General features: G+C 41.4%; 2 protein-coding genes and 1 long non-coding RNA gene across 4 annotated transcripts in view; 1 reads left to right on the top strand and 2 right to left on the bottom strand.

Moving 5' to 3' along the window:
* The window catches only part of wdr35 (WD repeat domain 35), a 276,662-nt gene extending 273,023 nt beyond the window's left edge, over positions 1–3,639 (bottom strand). For both annotated transcript variants that reach the window (XM_070885100.1, XM_070885101.1), the window contains exon 1: positions 3,470–3,639. In XM_070885100.1, coding sequence (XP_070741201.1) covers positions 3,470–3,493 — 24 coding nt within the window. In that variant the 5' untranslated portion in view covers positions 3,494–3,639. The remainder of the gene's footprint in view (positions 1–3,469) is intronic.
* Positions 3,640–3,923: 284 nt separating this feature from the next.
* Positions 3,924–22,877, top strand: LOC139266799 (uncharacterized). Its single transcript, XR_011593774.1, has 3 exons — positions 3,924–4,004; positions 10,404–10,530; positions 22,710–22,877. It is a non-coding gene; the product is annotated as an uncharacterized lncRNA (long non-coding RNA).
* LOC139266798 (matrilin-3-like) overlaps positions 21,986–23,600 on the bottom strand; it is a 47,988-nt gene continuing 46,373 nt past the window's right edge. Inside the window, exons 12-13 of the mRNA XM_070884391.1 lie at positions 22,826–22,930; positions 21,986–22,197 (exon numbers count right to left, since the gene is read on the bottom strand). Coding sequence (XP_070740492.1) covers positions 22,142–22,197; positions 22,826–22,930 — 161 coding nt within the window. The 3' untranslated portion in view covers positions 21,986–22,141. The remainder of the gene's footprint in view (positions 22,198–22,825; positions 22,931–23,600) is intronic.

Raw genomic sequence — 23,600 nt, 5'->3', positions numbered from 1 at the left:
AAATTCTCTGGACTCTGGGCAGGTACCATCAGATTGGAAAGCAGCTAATGTAACGCCTCTGTTTAAAAAAGGGGGCAGACAAAAGGCAGGTAACTATAGGCTGGTTAGTTTAACATCTGTAGTGGGGAAAATGCTTGAAGCCATCATTAGGAAGAAATAGCAAGACATCTAGATAGGAATAGTACAATCAAGCAGACACAACATGGATTCATGAAGGGAAAATCATGTTTAACTAATTTACTGGAATTCTTTGAGGATATAACGAGCATGGTGGATAGAGGTGTACCGATGGATGTGGTGTATTTAGATTTCCAAAAGGCATTCAATAAGGTGCCACACAAAAGGTTACTGCAGAAGATAAAAGGTATGCAGAGTCAGAGGAAATGTATTAGCATGGATCGAGAATTGGCTGGCTAACACAAAGCAGAGAGTCGGGATAAATGGGTCCTTTTCGGGTTGGAAATTGGTGGTTAGTGGTGTGCCACAGGGATCGGTGCTGGGATCACAACTGTTTACAATATACATAGATGACCTGGAAGAGGGGACAAAGTGTAGTGTAACAAAATTTGCAGATGACAGAAAGATTAGTGGGAAAGCGGGTTGTGTAGAGGACACAGAGAGGCTGCAAAGAGATTTAGATAGGTTAAGCGAATGGGCTAAGGTTTGGCAGATGGAATACAATGTCGGAAAATGTGAGGTCATCCACCTTGGGAAAAAAAAACAGTAAAAGGGAATATTATTTGAATGGGGAGAAATTACAACATGCTGTGGTGGAGAGGGACCTGGGGGTCCTTGTGCATGAATCCCAAAAAGTTAGTTTGCAGGTGCAGCAGGTAATCAGGAAGGCGAATGGAATGTTGGCCTTCATTGCGAGAGGGATGGAGTACAAAAGCAGGGAGGTCCTGCTGCAACTGTATAGGGTATTAGTGAGGCCGCACCTGGAGTACTGCGTGCAGTTTTGGTCACCTTACTTAAGGAAGGATATACTAGCTTTGGAGGGGGTACAGAGACGATTCACTAGGCTGATTCTGGAGATGAGAGGGTTACCTTATGATGATAGATTGAGTAGACTGGGTCTTTACTCGTTGGAGTTCAGAAGGATGAGGGGTGATCTTATAGAAACATTTAAAATAATGAAAGGGATAGAGGCAGAGAGGTTGTTTCCACTGGTCGAGGAGACTAGAACTAGGGGGCACAGCCTCAAAATATGGGGGAGCCAATTTAAAACCGAGTTGAGAAGGAATTTCTTCTCCCAGAGGATTGTGAATCTGTGGAATTCTCTGCCCAAGGAAGCAGTTGAGGCTAGCTCATTGAATGTATTCAAATCACAGATAGATAGATTTTTAACCAATAAGGGAATTAAGGGTTACGGGGAGCGGGCGGGTAAGTGGAGCGGAGTCCACGGCCAGATCAGCCATGATCCTGTTGAATGGCGGAGCAGGCTCGAGGGGCTAGATGGCCTACTCCTGTTCCTAATTCTTATGTCCTTATGTTCTTATTATGTTCTTCATAGGCCCAACCTGCTCAACCTATCTTCATAAGTCAACTCAGGGATCAACCTAATGAACCTTCTCTGAACTGCCTCCAATGAAAGTATATTCTTCCTCAAATAAGGAGACCAAAACTGTACGCAGTACTTTAGGTGTGGCCTCACCAATACCCTGTACAGTTGTAGCAGGACTTCCCTGCTTTTGTAATTCATCCCCTTTCTGTCCCCAAGTGTGTACATTCACACTTGGGGGCGGAAAGGAAAGCACTCCCACAGTTGAAGAAGTGGAGTCCGTAAACTCTTTTAATGGTGAATTTGGCAGCTGTTTCGAAAAAGGTGGAGTATTAGGGTCATATTAAAAAGTTTGGGGAAGGAGTAGTGGATGTAACTAACAGGGTGGATAAAGGGGAACCAGTGGATGTGGTGTATTTGGACTTCCAGAAGGCATTTGACAAGGTGCCACATAAAAGGTTACTGCACAAGATAAAAGTTCACAGGGTTGGGGGTAATATATTACCATGGATAGAGGATTGGCTAACGAACAGAAAACAGAGAGTAGGGATAAATGGTTCATTCGCGGGTTGGCAATCAGTAACCAGTGGGGTGCCGCAGGGATCAGTGCTGGGACCTCAACTATTTACAATCGATATTAACGACTTGGAGGAAGGGACTGAGTGTAACGTAGCCAAGTTTGCCGACGATACAAAGATGGGAGCAAAAGCAATGTGTGAGGAGGACACAGAAAATCTGTAAAAGGACATAGACAGGCTAAGTGAGTGGGCAAAAATTTGGCGGATGGGGTATAATGGTGGAAAGTGTGAGGTCATGCACTTTGGCAGAAAAAATCAAAGAGCAAGTTATTATTTAAATGGAGAAAGATTGCAAAGTGCTGCAGTACAGCAGGAGCTGGGAGTACTTGTGCATGAAACACAAAAGGATAGTATGCAGGTACAGCAAATGATCAGGAAGGCTAATGGAATCCTAGCCTTTATTGCAAAGGGGATGGAATAGAATAGCAGGGAAGTCTTGCTACAGTTATACAGGGTATTGGTGAGGCCAACACTTGGAATATTGCGGCAGTTTTGGTTTCCATATTTACGAAAGGATATTCTTGCTTTGGAGGCAGTTCAGAGAAGGTTCACAAGGTTGATTCCAGAGATGAGGGGGTTGACTTATGAGGAAAGGTTGAGTAAGTTGGGCCTCTACTCATTGGAATTCAGAAGAATGAGAGGTGATCTTATCGAAACGTATAAGATTATGAGGGGGCTTGACAAGGTGGATGCAGCAAGGATGTTTCCACTAATGGGGGAGACTAGAACTAGGGGGAATAAGGGGCCACCTATTTAAAACTGAGAAGAGGAGAAATTTCTTCTGAGGGTTGCAAATCTGTGGAATTCACTGCCTGAGAGAGCTGTAGAAGATGGGACATTGAGTAAATTTAAGACAGAAATAGATAGTTTCTTAAACGATAAGGGGATAAGCGGTTATGGGGAGCGGGCAGGGAAGTGGACCCGAGTCCATGATCGGATCAGCCATGATCGTATTAAATGGCAGAACAGGCTCGAGGGACCGTATGGCCTACTCCTGCTCCTATTTCTTATGTTCTTATGTTATGTTCTAAGTAAGAATAGATAAGGTCGCTCTTATGCGGAAAAACAAAACTATTCTATGCAATTAAAACCACCAAATTTCTAAGAGGAGAATATTAACCATCACTCACAAAAATAAACTAAAACTAGAGATGCTTCATAAATTAAATTTAAATGTAACTAAAAGCAAAACTATTTTGCATAAATAACCCCTTCTTTTTGAGAGCAAAAGAAGCTCTGCAGAGGCAACAGTGACTGAGGTTGAGGTTGAGGTTGATCCTAGTGCGCATGCGCGTCATACTCGCCGTTCCTTCGCTGCTTGAGCTCGGTCCGTTGCTGTTTAAACCCTTCCGAGCTCCCGCGGCCTAGTTAGCAACATCGGCAACCTCACCTTCTTACTCAAATAGATGAACATGGTTCAAAGCCTGGATCACACTGCCACGAAGGAGGCGGGTTGTCGGTGTTTCAATCCTGGTTCATTCCCCGTGCTCTCGCCGCTTGGTTTCGCGTTTTTTCCTTGCTGCTGCAGCAACCGACCAAGCCGCGTCTCCTGGTAACCACCGCCAGCAGCGCTCTCAACCAATCACCGACCAGAAGCGCGGCGCTTCACTCAACCAATCAATTGTGTAATGGTTCAGCCAACCAAGGAAGAGAAGGAAGGAAGCCTTTAGCCAATCAGCGATCAGCAGCGCTGCAATCGCTCTGGCAACGACGGCTGATGGGATGTTGGAGACGTTTCAGTTTGTTCTTAGCAGTACTTACAATAAAAAAGAAAAACTTGCATTTCACGACCACCGGACGTAGCAAAATGCTTTACGTTTTTTGGAAGTGTAGTCACTGTTGTAATGTAGGAAACGCAGCAGCCAATTGCGCACAGCAAGCTCCCACAAACAGCAATGTGCTGTTGACCAGATGATCTGTTTATGGTATGTTGATTGAGGGATAAATATTGATCAGGACATTGAGAAAGAGAGTAGACAGATAGAGGAGCACTAGGCAAAGAGCACAAGGCAGAGGAACTACTCCGACGAGCACGACAAGTCCACTGTCGGTGGTGCTACCCCTCCCAGACACCCCAGACACCCCTGTACGCTGTATTTATTGACCTCACCAAGGCCTTTGATACTGTCAACAGAACAGCGCTGTGGTCAATTTTGACGAAACTTGGATGCCCAAGGAAGTTTGTCCACATCATCGAGCTGTTTCATGACAACATGACAGGTGAAGTGCTCTCAGATGGCACAACCACGGCCCCATTTGCCATCTCAAATGGAGTGAAACAAGGTTGTGTACTCGCTCCATAGAAACATAGAAAATAGGTGCAGGAGTAGGCCATTCGGCCCTTCGAGCCTGCACCGCCATTCAATGAGTTCATGGCTGAACATGCAACTTCAGTACCCCATTCCTGCTTTTTCGCCATACCCCTTGATCCCCTAGTAGTAAGGACTATATCTAACTCCTTTTTGAATATATTTAGTGAATTGGCCTCAACAATTTTCTGTGGTAGAGAATTCCACAGGTTCACCACTCTCTGGGTGAAGAAGTTTCTCCTCATCTCGGTCCTAAATGGCTTACTCCTTATCCTTAGACTGTGACCACTGGTTCTGGACTTCCCCAACATTGGGAACATTCTTCCTGCATCTAACCTGTCTAAACCCATCAGAGTTTTAAGCGTTTCTATGAGATCCCCTCTCATTCTTCTGAACTCCAGTGAATAGACGCCCAGTTGATCCAGTCTTTCTTGATATGTCAGTCCCGCCATCCTGGGAATCAGTCTGGTGAACCTTCGCTGCACTCCCTCAATAAAAAGAATGTCCTTCCTCAAGTTTGGAGACCAAAACTGTACACAATACTCCAGGTGTGACCTCACCAAGACCCTGTACAACTGTAGTAACACCTCCCTGCCCCTGTACTCAAATCCCCTCGCTATGAAGGCCAACATGCCATTTGCTTTCTTAACCGCCTGCTGTACCTACATGCCAACCTTCAATGACTGATGTACTATGACACCCAGGTCTCGTTGCACCTTTTCCTAATCAGTTACCATTCAGATAATAATCTGTCTTTCTGTTTTTACCACCAAAGTGGATAACCTCACATTTATCCACATTATACTTCATCTGCCATGCATTTGCCCACTCACCTAACCTATCCAAGTCACTCTGCAGCCTCATAGCATCCTCCTCGCAGCTCACACTGCCACCCAACTTAGTGTCATCTGCAAATTTGGAGATACGACATTTAATCCCATCGTCTAAACCATTAATGTACAATGTAAACAGCTGGGGCCCCAGCACAGAACCTTGCGGTATCCCACTAGTCACTGCCTGCCATTCTGAAAAGTACCCATTTACTTCTACTCTTTGCTTCCTGTCTGCCAACCAGTTCTCAAACCACGTCAGCACACTACCCCCAATCCTATGTGCTTTAACTTTGCACATTAATCTCTTGTGTGGGACCTTGTCGAAAGCCTTCTGAAAGTCCAAATACACCACATCAACTGGTTCTCCCTTGTCCGCTCTACTGGAAACATCCTCAAAAAATTCCAGAAGATTTGTCAAGCATGATTTCCCTTTCACAAATCCATGCTGACTTGGACCTATCATGTCACCTCTTTCCAAATGCGCTGCTATGACATCCTTAATAATTGATTCCATCATTTTACCCACTGTCAGGCTGACCGGTCTATAATTCCCTGTTTTCTCTCTCCCTCCTTTTTTAAAAAATGGGGTTACATTGGCTACCTTCCACTCAATAGGAACTGATCCAGAGTCTATGGAATGTTGGAAAATGACTGTCAATGCATCCGCTATTTCCAAGGCCACCTCCTTAAGTACTCTGCGATGCAGTCCATCAGGCCCTGGGGATTTATCAGCCTTCAATCCCATCAATTTCCCCAACACAATTTCCTGACTAATAAGGATTTCCCTCAGTTCCTCCTTCTTACTAGACCCTCTGACCCCGTTTATATCCAGAAGGTTGTTTTTGTCCTCCTTAGTGAATACCGAACCAAAGTACTTGTCCAATTGGTCTGCCATTTCTTTGTTCCCCGTTATGACTTCCCCTGATTCTGACTGCAGGGGATCTACGTTTGTCTTTACTAACCTTTTTCTCTTTAATTATCTATAGAAGCTTTTGCAGTCCGTCTTAATGTTCCCTGCAAGCTTCCTCTCGTACTCTATTTTCCCTGCCCTAATCAAACCAGTTCTGTTCAACCTATTCTTTACCTGCGTCTTGAACTATACCATAAAAGACTTGGAGTTTGGGGTCTACCTGAAATATCGATTAGATGGTTCGCTGTTCGACCTCCGCCGCCTTGCTGCAAAGACCAAAGTACGGAAACGACTCATCCTAGAGACACTCTTTGCTGACGACTGCGCCCTCATGGCACACAAGGAGAGTGACCTACAAAAGACAGTGGACAGCTTCAAGTACCTTGGCAGCACTATATCAAGTTCCTTGGACAAGGAGATTGATGCAAGGATCTGCAAAGCCAGCCAGGCACTTGGTCGCTTGCACACCAAGGTGTTGAGTCACCACCACATCCGACTGTCACCTAAACTGTTGGTGTATAGAGCAGTCGTTCTCTCATCTCTCCTTTATGGATGTGAGACCTGGATACACTACAGGCGACACATCAAAAAGCTGGAAGCTTTCCACATGCGCAGTCTCAGATCTATACTCCACATACGCTGGCAAGACCGGGTGTCAAACTTTGAGGTTCTGGAGAGAGCACAATCAACTTGCATTGAGGTGATGGTCATGCGAGCCCAGTTCCAGTGGGCTGGACATGTCATCCGCATGGATGAGTCAAGGATCCTTCGTCAGCTTTGTCACGGCGAGCTCTGTGAAGGCCGAAGACACCAGGGGCACCCCCGCAAGCGCTACAAAGATTGCATCAAGGCTAACCTCCAGTTCTGTGGCATCCGACCAAAGGACCTCGAGAATACAGCAGCTAATAAAATCCAGTGGCGAACCCTCACGAGGACTGCCTGCCAGACCTTCGAAGAAAGCCGATGTCAATGCCTGCGGGACTCTAGAGATAGACAACATCAGGTGGCAGTACTGTCAGCATCAGGCACACCAAACTTCCCTTGTCCGACGTGCAAGAGACTATGTGCATCCAGAATTGGCCTATACAGCCACTTGAAGACACATGCCATTAATGATTTGCACAACAACGTCTTTGTTGGATACGACAGACTACCAAGAGAGACAAAGAGACCGCGGAGGAAAACGAGAGGGAGGCGGAGAAGGAACGTGAGAAGTGAGATGGAGTGGCAGTGGTGTGATTAACTTATCAGACTGAACTGCTAAATTTTCCAGTACAATTTAACGAGGAAATATGACTTGAAGGTGATATTAGGATATTGTCAGCTTGTAAGAGTTTTATTGTACTCTCGCTGAGTGTGCTGATCGCTATCAGCTCCTCTGCCGGTTGTGGTAAATGTTACTTTTTTATATTTGGGACCTGACATTTATGCGCAAAATGTTTCTGCGCAGTTTCTGGTAGCTTCTGGTTTGTTGGCAGCAGTCACTGCAAAACATGAATGACGGAAATGACGGATTGGCATAAGAAATAGGAGCAGGAGGAGGCCATTTGGCCCCTTGACCCTGCTCCACCAATCAATAAGATCATGGCTTATCTGATCATGGACTCCGCTCCACTTCCCTGCCTGCTCCCCATAACCCTTTACTCCCTTATTACTCAAAAATCTGTCTATCTCCGCCTTAAATATATTCAATGACCCAGCCTCCACAGTTCTTGGGGGCAGAGAATTCCATAGACTTACAACCCTCTGAGAGAAGAAATTCCTCCTCATCTCAGTTTTAAATGGGCGGTCCCTTATTCTGAGACTATGTCCCCTAGTTTTAGTTTCCCCTATGAGTGGAAATATCCTCTCTGCATTCACCTTGTGGAGCCCCCTCATTATCTTATAAGTTTCAATAAGATCACCTCTCAATCTTCTGAACTCCAATGTGTATAGGCCAAATCTACTCAACCTATCCTCATAAGTCACCCTCTCATCTCCGGAATCAACCTCATGAAACTTCTCTGAACAGCCTCCAATGCAAGTATATCCTTCCTTAAATATGGAGAGCAAAACTGTATGCAGTACTCCAGGTTTGGCCTCACCAATACCCTGTAGAGTTGTAGCAGGACGTCTCTGCTTTTATACTCTATCCCCCTTGTCATAAAGACCAACATTCCATTTGCCCTCCTGCATACTAACTTTTTGTAATTCATGCACAAGGACCCCCAGGTCTCTCTGTACCACAGCACTTTGCAATTTTTCTCCATTATATTATAATTTGCTTTTCGATTATTTCTGCCAAAGTGGATAACCTCACATTTTCCCACATTATACTCCATCTGCCAAATTTTTGCCCAATCACTTAGCCTGTCTATATCCCTTTGCAGATTTTCTTTGTCCTCCTCACAATTTGCTTTCCTACCCATCTTTGTATCATCAGCAAACTTGGCTACATTACCCTCGGTCCATTCATCCAAGTCATTAATATAGATTGTAAATAATTGAGGACCCGGCACCGATTCTTGCGGCACGCCACTAGTCACTGTTTGCCAACTGGAAAATGATCCATTTTTCCCGACTCTCTGTTTTCTGTTAGTTAGCCAATCCTCTATCCATGCTAATACATTACCCTCAACCCCGTGAGCTTTTATCTTGTGCAGTAACTTCTTATGTGGCACCTTATTGAATGCCTTCTGGAAATCCAAATACACCACATCCACTGGTTCTCCCTTATCCACCCTGCTCGTTACATCCTCAAAGAACTCCAGAAAATTTGTGAAACATGATTTCCCCTTCATAAATCCATGCTGACTCTGCTTGATTGAATCATGCTTTTCCAAATGTCCCGCTACTGCTTCCTTAATAATGGACTCCAGCATTTTCCCAATGACAGATGTTAGGCTAACTCGTCTATAGTTTCCTGCTTTTTGTCTGTCTCCTTTTTTAAAAAGGGGCATTACATTTGCGGTTTTCCAATCTGCTGAGACTGCCCTAGAATCCAGGGAATTTTGGTAGATTACAACCAATGCATCCACTATCTCTGCAGCCACTTCTCTTAAGACCCTAGGAGTAAGGCATCAGGTCCAGGGGACTTGTCCGCCTTTAGTCCTATTATTTTACCTAGTACTACTTCATTAGTGATTGTATTAAGTTCCTCCCTATCTATAGCCCCTTGATTATCCACTATTGGAATGTTTTTAGTTTTTTCTACCGTGAAGACTGATACAAAATATTTGTTCAACGCCTCTGCCATTTCCCTGTTCTCCATTATTAATTCCCCAGTCTCATCCCCCAGGGGACCAACATTTACTTTAGCAACTCTTTTCCTTTTTATGTACCTGTAGAAACTCTTATTATCTGTTTTTATATTTCATGCTAGTTTAATTTCATAATCTATCTTCCCTCTCTTAATTATTTTTTTAGTCGTTCTCTGCTGGCTTTTAAAAATGTCCCAATCCTCTGGCCTCCCACTAGTCTTGGCCACATTGTATGCCTTTGTTTTCAATTTGATGCCCTCCCTTATTTCCTTTGTTAGCCACGGATGGTTATCCCGTCTCTTACAGTCTTTCCTTCTCATTGACATAAGAGATCATTATCAGCTTGACAGAAAAATATTATTTTCTTCTCTGACCCACTTGTATACCTTTGCCTCGCGTTCTATTATTATTGGTTAGCTATTGAGTTAATCTATTTAAGCATAAATTTGAAATAGCCTTCAAGCAGAAGAGTTGCTCTTTCAGTTCAGTTGCAAATCTGAACATGGTTTTAGTTTCAATTTTAAGATTATGCCCCTTTGTTCTGGATTTCCCCACCAGAGGAAATCATTTCTCTGAACCCTATTGGATTCATTTATCATTCACAGCTGGGGAAAAGTGGTTAAATCACCAAAGCCAGTAACTTGTGTCAATAATAACTATGATTAAAAGCAGTGAACTGTCTCCATCACAAGTCTATTTGTATTTTAACCCAGGCTTGTTGTGAAAATAGAGCCAAAATGGCATATTTCAGTGTAGTAGAAATGTGGCATTAATATATTTTCTGGTCTTTTTTTTCATTCGCCGAAATTTTCCCTAGCTGAGGAAAGGCACATGGGGATAGGATGACGGCGGGTTCTCAACCTGCTCCCATTCCCACTTTTTTCAAATTTCCCACCCAGCCCGCCTCTATTACCACCCACAAGGACCCCAGAAAATACCAGACATTGTCTTGTTCCTTCTTTTTCTCACTTCACACACCGGCTAAGTGCAGGTGTGATTGCCATTAACATGTTTTTGTTTTTATACTTTCCAGTGAGAGTAACAAGGGAACACTATGAAGTTAGAACTACATATGGCACTCAGCATTACTGAAAGCCCTCTATTACAATTACAAGGCCTATCATTCCATTTAATTCTCTAGCTTTTTCCAGCGAAAGAAGGTAAGCAAAACTGCAACACCAGAATTTGTTGGCACAGTACATGAAGGAGTGCAATTGTAACTTACAGTACTTAGAAGTGCGAAATCATGATCTCATACACAAGATTAACCCAACGATTAACATTTTTTTTTCAGACTGGAGGGAACCATGCTGTGGTGACTCACATGGGTCAGTGTTGGGACCACTGCTCTTTTTGATATATATTAATGACCTGAATTTGGGTATACAGAGCATAATTTCAAAGTTTGCAAATGGCATGAAACGAGAAAATGTAATAAACAGTAAGGAGGATAGTATTGGACTTCAGTGGGCATAGACAGGCTGGTGAACGACTTCAGTTATGTGGAGAGACTGGTAAAAAGTGGGGTTGTTCTCCTTACAGCAGAGAAGGTTAGGCGAAGATTTGATAACGGTGTTCAAAATTACGAACAGTTTTGATAGAGTAAATAAGGAAAAGCTTTCCAGTGGCAGAAGGGTTGGTAACCAGAGGATACAAATTTAAGGTGACTGGCAAAAGAACCAAAGGCGGCATAAGGAAACATTTTTTTACGCAGCAAGTTGTTCTGATCTGGTATGCACTGTCTGAAAGCAGATTCAATAATAATTTTCAAAAGGGAATTGGATAAATAATTGAAGAGGAAATATTTCCATAGCTATGAGATAAGAGCAGGGGAGTGGGACTTTCAAAGAGCTAACAGCGGCACGTTAGGCTGAATTATTTCCTTATGTGCTGTATCATTCTATGATTCTATTTTATGATTCTGTATATCAATATCTCAGCTCATCTTCTGACCTAATCTCTCCTGATCTTCTATCCCAATTTTCAACTTTATTTCTTGACCCCTGAAAAACCAAGCAGATTATGAGGAAAATATTTTTAAAATTAAAGAGATGAAACAGAATAATGTAGGGAACATCATTTAACAACTTCTTCCTCTCATAGACTGAAAAGTGCATCTTTCTCAGAAATTCCCATATACAACCAATTGAGTCGCCAGGGAATGTAGATGCACTGCCCAGCCAAGGCAAACAGAACGTGGACCATTTTAAAACTATTTATTTGACACTGCTTATGTTCAGTGTCCTCACACATGTAATAAACCACATATCACACTTATGTGAAGAATATTTAAAGAACAGAAAAAAATTCTGATTGGTGCAAAAGTTATGTTGACAATGTTTTGAATTGAACTTTCTATTTGTTACTTACTTCAATGGCACACTACCTGAAGTGACATCTTAAGATGTCACACCTGGAATTCCTTGTAAAAATTTCAATGAATAATTCCTACTTTTTATATCTCATATTGACTTGATTTATTATCTTTGCTTTCCCTAAGTGCCTGTGGACTACTTCCCTCATAACAGGCTGCAATGTTTTTGTCATTGCAAATGTCAAATTAAGAGACAACCACACTTACAACTTAAAAAAAAATGTCGTTACACTAATGTCATTGTTCACATTTAAGTTAACAACATTTCTGTCACATCACCTCCTCTCTATCTAGTACTTATTTTGTACCGTCTGTTACATTCCATCTAGTCCAAAAGCTTTATCAACCTCCAAGTACTCCATTTTTAAAAAAATGACCGTATAATAGCTCGCCTATATTTTCTCAAAGTTACAGTCATCTCCCATTACTATTGTTCAGGAATACTGCTGATGTTTTCCATAGTGACAACTGTGGTGAAGTCCACACTATTAGTCTCCCCCATTATCTCACCTTTTTCGTTCTTAACAAAATTGTGAGATGAGTATTAGCCAGAAAAATGTATGCAAAATGTAAACTATTCCAACGCGCTCCTGGCCAGCCACCCTATTTCTACCCTCTATAAACTTGAGGTAATCTAAAACTTTGCTGCCCATGTGCTAACCCATACCAAGTCCCGTTTACCTATCTCCCCTGTGCTTGCTGACCTACATTGGCTCTCAGTTAAGCAAAGCCTCTAATTTAAAATTCTCATCCTTGTTTTCAAAACTCTTCATGGCCTCGCCCCTCCTTATCTCTCCTCCAGCCTTATAATCCCCCTAGACATCTGCGTTCCACCTATTTTGGCCTTTTGAACATCCCCAATTTTAAATGCTCTACCATTGGTGATCGTGCCTTCAGCTGCCTAGGTCCTAAGCTCTGGAATTCTTGCCCTAAATCTCTCTGCCTCTCCACTTCTCTTTCCTCCTTTAAGACGCTCCTTAAAACTTACCTCTTCAACCAAGCTTTTGGTTATCAGCCTTAATATGTCCTTATATGGTTCGGTGTCAAATTTTCATTCATGTGAAGCGCCTTGGGATGTTTTATTACATTAAAGGCGCTACATAAATATAAATTGTTTTTGTTGCTGATTAGTGTCCCACTAAGGAGTTGGCCATTTAGGACTGAAATGAGGAAAAATGTATTCACTCAGAGGGTGGTGAATCTTTGGAATTCTCCACCCCAGAGGGCTCTGAAGGCTCAGTCATTGAGTATATTTAAGAAAAGGATTGATACATTTTTGGATATTAAAGGAATTAAGAGATATGGGGAGAGTGCAGAAAAGTGGGGTTGAGGTAGAAGATCAGCCATGATCTTATTGAATGGCAGAGCAAGCTCAAGGGGCCGAATGGCCTACTCCTGCTCCTATTTCATGTTCTTATGTCCCTGTGGAGTGAAAGGAGAGGGAGCAACGAGCTGAACAGAAACTTATCTTTTATTTCTAGATTAAATAGTAAAACTTCTATCTTATGCACAGCATTTAGGTATGCAGGATGGAAAATAAGTCATTTCTAGTCTATGCTGAGTTAGTTAATCTTACATGGGGTGACGGCAGGAGAGGTGCAATTGCCCTCTGCATTCTTAGGTTAGGAAAGGGAAAATCGGCCAGCATCAGTACACCTGATCATTTTCCAGTAATACCTGCTGGAAGTGTGAACATCAGGTGCAGACAGGATTGGAGACGACTATGATTCCCCCACAATTGAACGCCCTCGTGCCAGAAAGTGTCCAGCACTATATCTCTACAAGGAGTCAAAGCTTTCAGGATAGAGAGGGAAGGGGAGAAAATTGGCAAGAAAAATTTAAAAAAGGTTGGTGCTAGGAGAAAGAGTGACACACTTATGAAAGAAGTGTTTGGGTTTAAATTTAATATCATGCTGGAGTCGAATATGAATGGCACAGATTTTGCTGTCAAAATAATGGTGAGGCTAGCTTATTGCATAAGTGGTACAGCAACTTCAAGCGAGGGAAGAGATGCACGGTTAAACGTGGATATCCAACAGTTGCTATCCGAGTTGTGCCACTTCAATGTTAGCTTTGCGAAAACAGCATCTTGTTGTCTGCCTCACCATTGAAATGTATTGAATGACATGAAGTTGTATTTCTACAGTAGATATGAACTAAACCCGCCACAGAAAATTAAGTCAAATCATTTCAAGTCTAAGTACTCTTGTAATGGCATGATAAGTGTTAATTACTGCAATACAACCTCTTTGGCACTGAAAAATAACTGTTATAAGTGTAGTGTCTCATTCCTTCATGTCTTTTTTTTTCTCTCTTAATCCAATCTTTCTTTCCCTCTCTTTAATTATCTTTTTATACCTGATTTGACAGTGAACTTACCGACTCTAATTTACATTTCTTTCTCAGTCTGTTTATTTCTCAGTCCTTCAATCTGATTGGTTAAGGAGATACACAGTTGTTTCACTGTTCACTCAGGTCCCAGATCCTCTGTTTGACCTCAGCTATTTACAATCTATATTAATGACTTAGATGAAGGGACAGAGTGTAATGTATCCAAGTTTGCTGATGATACAAAGCTAGATGGGAAAGTAAGCTGTAAGGAGGCCACAAAGAACCTGCAAAGGGATATAGACAGGTTATGTGAGTGGGCAATAAGGTGGCAGATGGAGTATAATGTGAGGAAATATGAGGTTATTCACTTTGGTAGGAATAATAGAAAAACAGAATATTTTTTAAATCGTGAGAAACATTAAATGTTGGTGTTCAGAGAGATTTAGGTGTCCTTGTACAGGAAACATAGAAAGTTAGCATGCAGGTACAGCAAGCAATTAGGAAGGCAAATGGCATGTTGGCCTTTATTACTAGGGGGTTAGCGTACAAGTGTAAAGAAGTCTTGCTACAATTGGACAGAGCTTTGGTGGGACCACATCTGGAATACTGTGTTCAGTTTTGGTCTCCTTATCTTTGAGGCAGTTCAACAAAGGTTCACTCGACTAATCCCTGGGATGGGAGGGTTGTCCTATGAGGTGAGAGTGAGTAGATTAGGCCTATACTCTTTGGAATTTAGAAAATTAGAGGAAATCTAATTGAAACATATAAGATTCTGAGGGGGATTGACAGGATAGATGCTGATTGTTTCTCATGGCTGGAGAGTCCAGAATTAGAGGGCATAGTCTCAGGATAAAGTGTCGGCCATTTAAGACTTCACACACGGAGGACCTTCTTCACTCAGAAGGTTATGAATCTTCAGAATTCTCTGCCCCAAAGGGCTGTGAATGTTTAGTTGTTGAGTATATTCAAGGTTGAGATAGATTTTTGGACTCTAGGGGAATCAAGGGATTTGAGGATAGGGCAGGAAAGTGGTGTTGAGGTCGTAGATCAGCCATCCTCATAGGCAGTCCCTCGAAACGAGGATGACTTGCTTCCACGCCAAAAAAATGAATGAGTTCACAGGTGTTTCGAATGAAGAACCCGAACTACATCTTAAAGGGTGAAAGATATAGGTAAAAAATGGGATGAGGTCCTACAAGCTAAATTAAAAAGTAGGACCTCAAAGGTAGTAATCTCAGGATTGCTACCAGTGCCACGTGCTAGTCAGAGTAGGAATTGCGGGATAGCTAAGATGAATACGTGACTTGAGGAATGGTGCAAGAGGGAGGGATTCAAATTCCTGGGACATTGGAACCTGTTCTGGGGGAGGTGGGACCAGTACAAACCAGATGGTCTGCACCTGGGTCGGACCGGAACCAATGTCCTAGGGGGAGTGCTTGCTCGTGCTGTTGAGCAGGGGTTAAACTAATATAGCAGGGGGATGGGAACCTATGCAGGGAGACAGAGGGAAGTAGAATGGGGGCAGAAGCAAAAGATAGAAAGAAGAAATGTAAAAGTGGAGGGCAGAGAAACCCAAGGCAAAAATCAAAAAGGGCCACATTACAGCAAAATTCTAAAGGGGCAAAGTGTGTTAAAAAGGCAAGCCTGAAGGCTCTGTGCCTCAATGCGAGGAGTATTCATAATAAGGTGGACGAATTAACTGCGCAGGAAGCTATTAACGAATATGATATAATTGACATCACGGAGACATGGCTCCAGGGTGACCAAGGCTGGGAACTCAACATCCAGGGGTATTCAACATTCAGGAAGGATAGACAGAAAGGAAAAGGAGGTGGGGTAGCGTTGCTGATTAAAGAGGAAATTAACGCAGTAGTAAGGAAAGATATTAGCTTGGATGATATGGAATCTGTATGAGTAGAGCTGCGGAATACCAAAGAGCAGAAAACGCTAGTGGGAGTTGTGCACAGACCATCAAACAGTAGTATTGAGGCTGGGGACAGCATCAAACAAGAAATTAGGGATGCATGCAATAAGGGTACAGCAGTTATCATGGGCGATTTTAATCTACATATAGATTGGGCTAACCAAACTGGTAGCAATACGGTGGGGGAGGATTTCCTGGAGTGCATTAGGGATGGGTTTCTTGACCAATATGTCGAGGAACCAACTAGGGAGCTGGCCATCCTAGACTGTTTGATGTGTAATGAGAAAGGACTAATTAGCAATCTTGTACGAGGCCCCTTGGGGAAGAGTGACCATAATATGGTAGAATTCTTTATTAAGATGGAGAGTGACACAGTTAATTCAGAGACAAGGGTCCTGAACTTAGGGAAAGATAACTTCGATGTTATGAGACGTGAATTGGCTAGAATAGACTGGCGAACGATACTTAAAAGGTTGACGGTGGATAGGCAATGGCAAACATTTAAAGATCACATGCATGCACTTCAACAATTGTACATCCCTGTCTGGAGTAAAAATAAAACGGGGAAGGTGGATCAACCATGGCTAACAAGGGAAATTAAGGATAGTGTTAAATCCAAGGAAGAGGCATATAAATTGGCCAGAAAAAGCAGCAAACCTGAGGACTGGGAGAAATTTAGAATTCAGCAGAGGAAGACAAAGGGTTTAATTAGGAGGGAGAAAATAGAGTATGAGAGGAAGCTTGCTAGGAATCTAAAAACTGATTGCAAAAGCTTCTATAGATATGTGAAGAGAAAAAGATTAGTGAAGACATAGGTTCCTTGCAGTCAGAATCAGGTGAATTTATAATGGGGAACAATTGAACAAATACTTTGGTTCTGTCTTCACGAAGGAAGACACAAATAACCTTCCGGAAATACTAGGGGACTGAGGATCTTGTGAGAAGGAAGAACTGAAGGAAATTCTTATTAGTCAGGAAATTGTGTTAGGGAAATTGATGGGATTGAAGGCCGATAAATCCCCAGGGCTTGATAGTCTGCATCCCAGAGTACTTAAGGAAGTGGCCATAGAAATAGTGGATGCATTGGTGATCATTTTCCAGCAGTCTATCGACTTTGGATCAGTTCCTATGGACTGGTGGGCAGCTAATGTAACACCACTGTTTAAGAAAGGAGGGAGAGAGAAAACGGGTAATTATAGACCAGTTAGCCTGACATCAGTAGTGGGGAAAATGTTGGAATCAATTATTAAAGATGAAATAGCACGCATTTGGAAAGCAGTGATATGATCGGTCCAAGTCAGCATGGATTTATGAAAGGGAAATCATGTTTAACAAACCTTCTAGAATTTTTTGAGAATGTAACTAGTAGAGTGGACAGGGGAGAACCAGTGGATGTGGTGTATTTGGACTTCCAAAAGGCTTTTGACAAGGTCCCACACAAGATATTGGTGTGCAAAATTAAAGCACATGGAATTGGGGGTAATTTATTGACATGGATAGAGAACTGGTTGGCAGACAGGAAGAAGAGAGTCGGGATAAACGGGTCCTTTTCAGAATGGCAGGAAGTGAGAAGTGGGTTGCCGCAGGGCTCAGTGCTGGAACCCCAGCTATTTATAATATACATTAATGATTTAGCTGAAGGAATTGAGTGTAATATCTCCAAGTTTGCAGATGACACTAAGCTGGGTGGCGGTGAAAGCTGTGAGGAGGATGCTAAGAGGCTGCAGGCTGACTTGGACAAGTTAGATGAGTGGGAAAATGCATGGCAGATGCAGTATAATATGGATAAATGTGAGGTTATTCACTTTGGTGGCAAAAACATGAAGGCAGAATATTATCTGAATAGAGGCAGGTTAGGAAAAGGGGAGGTGCAACGAGATCTGGGTGTCATGGTTCATCAGTCATTGAAAGTTGACATACCGGTACAGCAAGCGGTGAAGGCAAATGGTATGTTGGCCTTCATAGCTAGGGGATTTGAGTATAGGAGCAGGGAGGTGTTACTGCAGCTGTACTGGTCCTTGGTGGGGCCTCACCTGGAATATTGTGTTCAATTTTGGTCTCCTAATCTGAGGAAGGACGTTCTTGCTATTGAGGGAGTGCAGCGAAGGTTCACCAGACTGACTCCCGGGATGGCAGGACTGACATATGAGGAGAGACTGGGTCAACTGGGCCTGTATTCACTGGAGTTTAGAAGAATGGGAGGGGATCTCATAGAAACATAAAATACTGATGGGACTGGACAGGTTAGATGCAGGAAGAATGTTCCCGATGTTGGGGAAGTCCAGAACCAGGAGACACAGTCTAAGGATAAGGGGTAAGCCATTTAGGACTGAGATGAGGAGAAACTTCTTCACTCAGAGAGTTGTTAACCTATGGAATTCCCTGCCACAGAGAGTTGTTGATGCCAGTTCATTGGGTATATTGAAGAGGGAGTTAGATATGGCCCTTACGGCTAAGGGGATCAAGGGGTATGGAGAGAAAGCAGGAAAGGGGTACTGAGGTGATGATCAGCCATGATCTTATTGAATGCTGGTGCAGGCTCAAAGGGTCGAATGGCCTACTCCCGCGCCTATTTTTTATGTTTCTATGTTTCTAAGATGCCTGTGCATGGATTTTTTTAACATGTGGTGGTCGTTGCACACTAGCCACCACACGGGCTTGAGAGAGCTAGGTCTTGGTCCAGTGGCAAGGATTATCCAAGACAACTGGAGATCTGCTCTACTGCACAGACCTAGTGCGCACACATATCGCAGTGTGGGCTGGCCCGTGCTGCTCCTGGACCCGGACTCAGGCCTCCCCTGGGCCCCGATCACATCCCTCCACAATCTCTCACAGCTCTTTTGCCCCGATCTCGACGCTCCTGCTGCATCTGCCCACACTCCAATCACCAACTTGGACCTTGCTGATGTCACTCTTCGCTGCCGTTGCCCTCCTGCAGCAGTTGCGCGGCAGCTCCGACCTGCGAGAAACCATCAGCGGCATAAAAGGAGCGGCGAGCGGCGGCCCCTGGACAGCATGGTGGCATACCACAGCGTAGATCAGCCATGATCTTATTGAATGGCGGAGCAGGCTCGAGATGGCGTGTAGCCTGCACCTGCTGCTAATTCTTATGTTTGTTCGTTCCCTTACTGCAACGTTATCAGCTCACAATTTCAGCAACTTGCCACGCAAAAGTTTTAAACCTAATTATCAAGGAATATTTAAAAAATGAAGTGTTCTATAAACACATGACTACCAAAATAAAACTAAAACAGGGAGAGGGCCACTTAAGGATGATCAAGATAAACTCACAGGTAATGACAGAGAAATGGCAGAAATATTGAATAACTACTTTACCTCGATTTTTACGAAAGAAGAAAACAAAATAGACACTTCACTCGAGGATAAGCTTAAAAAGAATATTAATACAGTTGCAATAGAAAGGGGATAAAATAATTGACAAACTAGCAAAACTAATAAGAGGATAAAACCACAGGTATGCATACCCACGCATACTCAAGGAAACTAAGGAGGAGATAGCAGAGGCATGAGTTTATATATACAAAAGTTTCATAGAAGAGGGGGTAGTGCCAGGGGACAGGTGGACAGCTAATGTTTTTCCTATATACAAAAAGAGAGATAGAACAAAACCTGGGAACTATAGACCAGTCAGCTTAATGTCAGTGATTGGAAAGACACTGGAATCTATACTAAAAGAAGTGATGGATGAGCATCTAGTGCTAGAAAATATATTTAAAAATAGTCAGCATGGATTCCAAAAGGCTAAGTCATGCTTAACTAACCTGATAAAATTCTCTGAAGAGGTAACGGAAAGTGTAGATAAGGGTAATGTAGTAGATGTCATATACTTGGAATTATAAAAGCCTTTGATAAGGTACCACACAGTCAGCTCATGACAAAGGTTGGGGCATGTGGAGTAAGGGGACAAATAGCTGAATTGATAGCAAATTGGCTAAAACATAGAAAGCAGAGAGTAGGGGTAAAGGGTAGTTATTCAGTATGTTCCACAAGGATCAGTGCTGGGACCACTTTTATTCATATTTTATGTTAATTATTTGGACTTAGGAACAAGTAACCCAATATCAAAATTTCCAGATGATACCAAACTAGGGATGTATTTAACACTGAGGAAGAATACAAAAAGACATGGGCAGTTAATTGAAAATTAACTTTAACATAGATAAATGTGAGGAAAAACAAACATCGTTTACACCATAGAAAATAAACTGATTAGGGTAGAAGAGCAAAGGAATGTAGGGATACAGGTGAAAAAAACATTAAAAGTAGCACCGCAGGTCAGCAAAGCAATTAAAAATGCTAACAAAGTACTGAGATTTATTTCTAGGGGTATAAAATTCAAAAGTAGTGAACTTAGAGTACTGTGTACTGTTCTAGTCTCCATACTATTAAAAGGGCATAGCAGCACTGGAGAAAGTGCAAATAATTTTACAAGCATGGTACCAGATCTGCGAAATTGCAGCTATTGGGAAAGAGTGAACAGATTGGGGCTTTTTTCTTCAGAAAAGAGAAGACTTAGTGGAGACCTGATAGTGGTCTTTAAAATTCTGAATGGTGTGGAGAGAATGTTTCCACTTGTAGGAGAATCCAAAACTACAACCATGAATAAAAGATAGTTACTAATAAATCCAATATGGAAAAAGGAGAAATTTCTTTACTCAGGGAGTGGTTAGAATGGGGAACTCGCTACCACAGGAAGTGGTTGAGGCGAATAGCTTAGATGCTTTCGAAAGGAAACTAGATGAGTACATGAGAGAAAAGGGAATAGAAAGATATGTTGAAAGGCTGAGATGAGGTAGATGGAATGGGAGGAGACTCGTGTGGGCTATAAACACTAGCAGAGACTAGCTGGGCCGAATGGCCTGTTTCGGTGCTGTATATTTTATGTCATTCTAAAAGTGCAAGGGCAAGTCTAACTAACTGCAGATGCAATTAGGTGGCCTGCTACAGCAAAATTTGGCCCATTATGACATTGACGTAAATGAAGCATACTTGACCAGGGTCAGAATGGTATCTGATATATCTAATAAACACATTATAGTATGAATACCCATCATATTCTAGTTATACAATGGCTTTTCTGTTATCTTTTTTGAAATATATGGATGGATGAGTGTGGAGGAACAATGTGAAGGAATACATGATTTGTAAGTGGTTTGGGAGAGCAACAAGTTTTGTTAGGTTTTACGTTTTTTTTTTGTTAATAAATTCCTTAAATAATTGAAACTTTGATTTTTGAACTTAGATTTTGACGTGAATATCACCATGTAAATGTCAGGATCAGATTAGATCAAGAGATGTAGCTCAAAAAAAGAAAACAATGTACAAAAAAAGTAATTGAATAAAAACAAGGTATTATAAAATTAAAATCAACGCATGTTTGTGGAAGTGAATGAACATAAAACTAGCTGTTTGGTGCATCTTGATATTCTTACTAAATCAGAACCTTCGCAAGGCCCTTGTTTAAGCTACAAATTATAGTTGGATTGGAAACAACAACAGTAGAGAATAAAATACAATTCATTTAACTCCTTTACTGTCAAATATACATTTTACTGGTATTGAAAATAGAATACATTAAAATTTAATTCAAATATACATTATGCATATTCTTGTCAATAGCATCACATTTTATCAGTGATAAGAAATTATGTTCAGATAAGTCCAGAACACTGTGTTTATGACAAATGGAATAGATCAATCAGCTAGTGATTTTCGTACATAATATATTTGAGCATTCTTTTACCCCTAATTTATTTTGTTATCTACCAACTTAGTTATTTCTTAAGTGTATACAGTCAAGACTAATATTGATATATAGCACTTATGTAATGTTTCACAGTAATAAAATCAATATTTTCAGCAGCTGAGCCAATATGTAGTAACACCAGTTAGAGAGATTTGGGCAGTACACTGGCTTCAGTTTGCTTCATGGCATATGTTAATATTCTATGCCTTATTACAGCTCTTAAGACCTACAGCTGTAGCATGGAAGCAAAAGTAACTAGTCTGATCGTGAGTATAATAAAAGTTTGGAAAGAGCTTTGCTCAATAGAATGGACAGTTAGCCTAAAAGCAGTGAGAAGATCATATGCACTCTTTAAACAGAGTGCTCACACAATGTTCAGTATCGACCCAGGTTGTATTCAAATGCTTGCATTCTTTTTGTTACTCGATCTAGTATAAAATAGTTAAGGATAAATACATTAGGCTGTTCAAAGTAACTTTACAATAGTCATGAAAAATAGACAACTGTACTAAATCTTGCATTGTCTACACAAAAAGAGACTATGACGATTACACTTATTTTTTTATTCATTTTTACTTTCAATGGAGTCCAATTTTTTAACTATCTTTCTAATCCTTTCCTACTGGCATGAAAGTGGGATAGGAGATGTAATTTGTCTACACCCATCTGTATCATCCCATAAAATAGAACAATTCTTCATATGGAAGGATATGAATCAGTGCTGAATTTCTCCACTACCATGAAATACTCCATGTGAATACCAGCTAAATTCATCCATTGAGGACAGCCAAATTTTAGCAATATCCTCATTCTGAGAGTGCAGTATTCTGCTGCATCTATCAGGCTGCTCAAAAGCTAATGTTTGTGTAGTATTGTATAACAAAAGTAATGAGTAAACAAAATTCTTCATTGATCTTATTGTATTGTACTATTTCTTCAACAGCTGTTTTTAGCTTCTGATAGATTTACAGAGCCAATGAAAACAAGTTACAAAATCCATCAAGCAAGTTTCAGCAAGTAATCTAGATGGAGATAACAAATTAAGTATTAAAAGGATATGTCTGCCAGCTAGTGTTTGAAAAGTAGATTGGACATTCCTTTGGAAATCAAGAAGAGCTTCACACTTGCATGGATCTTGAATAGTGATTTTTCTCTGAGCTTCTTCTGCAAAGTAAAATTATATTCTGTGATTATAGGCATGGTTAAGATTCAGTCTTATTTGCAATAAATTACTAATAATTGAACTGCTTTTATAAAATGGGATGACAAATAATTCAGTATTTTTTAAATAAAAATGATCCATGCATGAATGCCAGAGTAAATGGTGTTCATTAAAATCATGATACACTCATACAAAGATGGTCAATAAAATGCTGCATGTTGACAATATTTTAAAAGTGAGACAGGCAAGTGTCAGGAAAAGTAAATCAATACTTTCCATTCAAACAAAGAATTCAGGGGATTCCACCTCAAGTTTAGGGTTAGTTGACACATCAACATCCTTTCAATAAATTAATGAAACAATAAAAATCTGTCACCAGCATTAATCCAAATAGCACTAGGACCAAGGATAGAAGAAACAATTGCTCATTATCTTGTAAAATAATAGCATGTGTAATATTTTGGACAAATGTTCTAACGGAAAACTAAAAACAAGTATTTTGTTTGAAATAACATGCAATGTCACAAAAGCACCTATTTCATGCATTAACAAGAGAAACAGACAATTAGTGGAATAAGTCCAAAATAGATCACAGCATCATATTTTGCATCACATCACTCCTTTTATTTTACTTCAACAATACAATAGCCCTGAATTTGCAGTCAGAGGCTT

This window comes from Pristiophorus japonicus, chromosome 7, assembly GCF_044704955.1.
Source record: "Pristiophorus japonicus isolate sPriJap1 chromosome 7, sPriJap1.hap1, whole genome shotgun sequence".
In the NCBI taxonomy this organism is placed as follows: domain Eukaryota; kingdom Metazoa; phylum Chordata; class Chondrichthyes; family Pristiophoridae; genus Pristiophorus; species Pristiophorus japonicus.
Note: the sequence above shows the minus strand (reverse complement) of the source record. Positions and strands in the feature narration are given on the sequence as shown.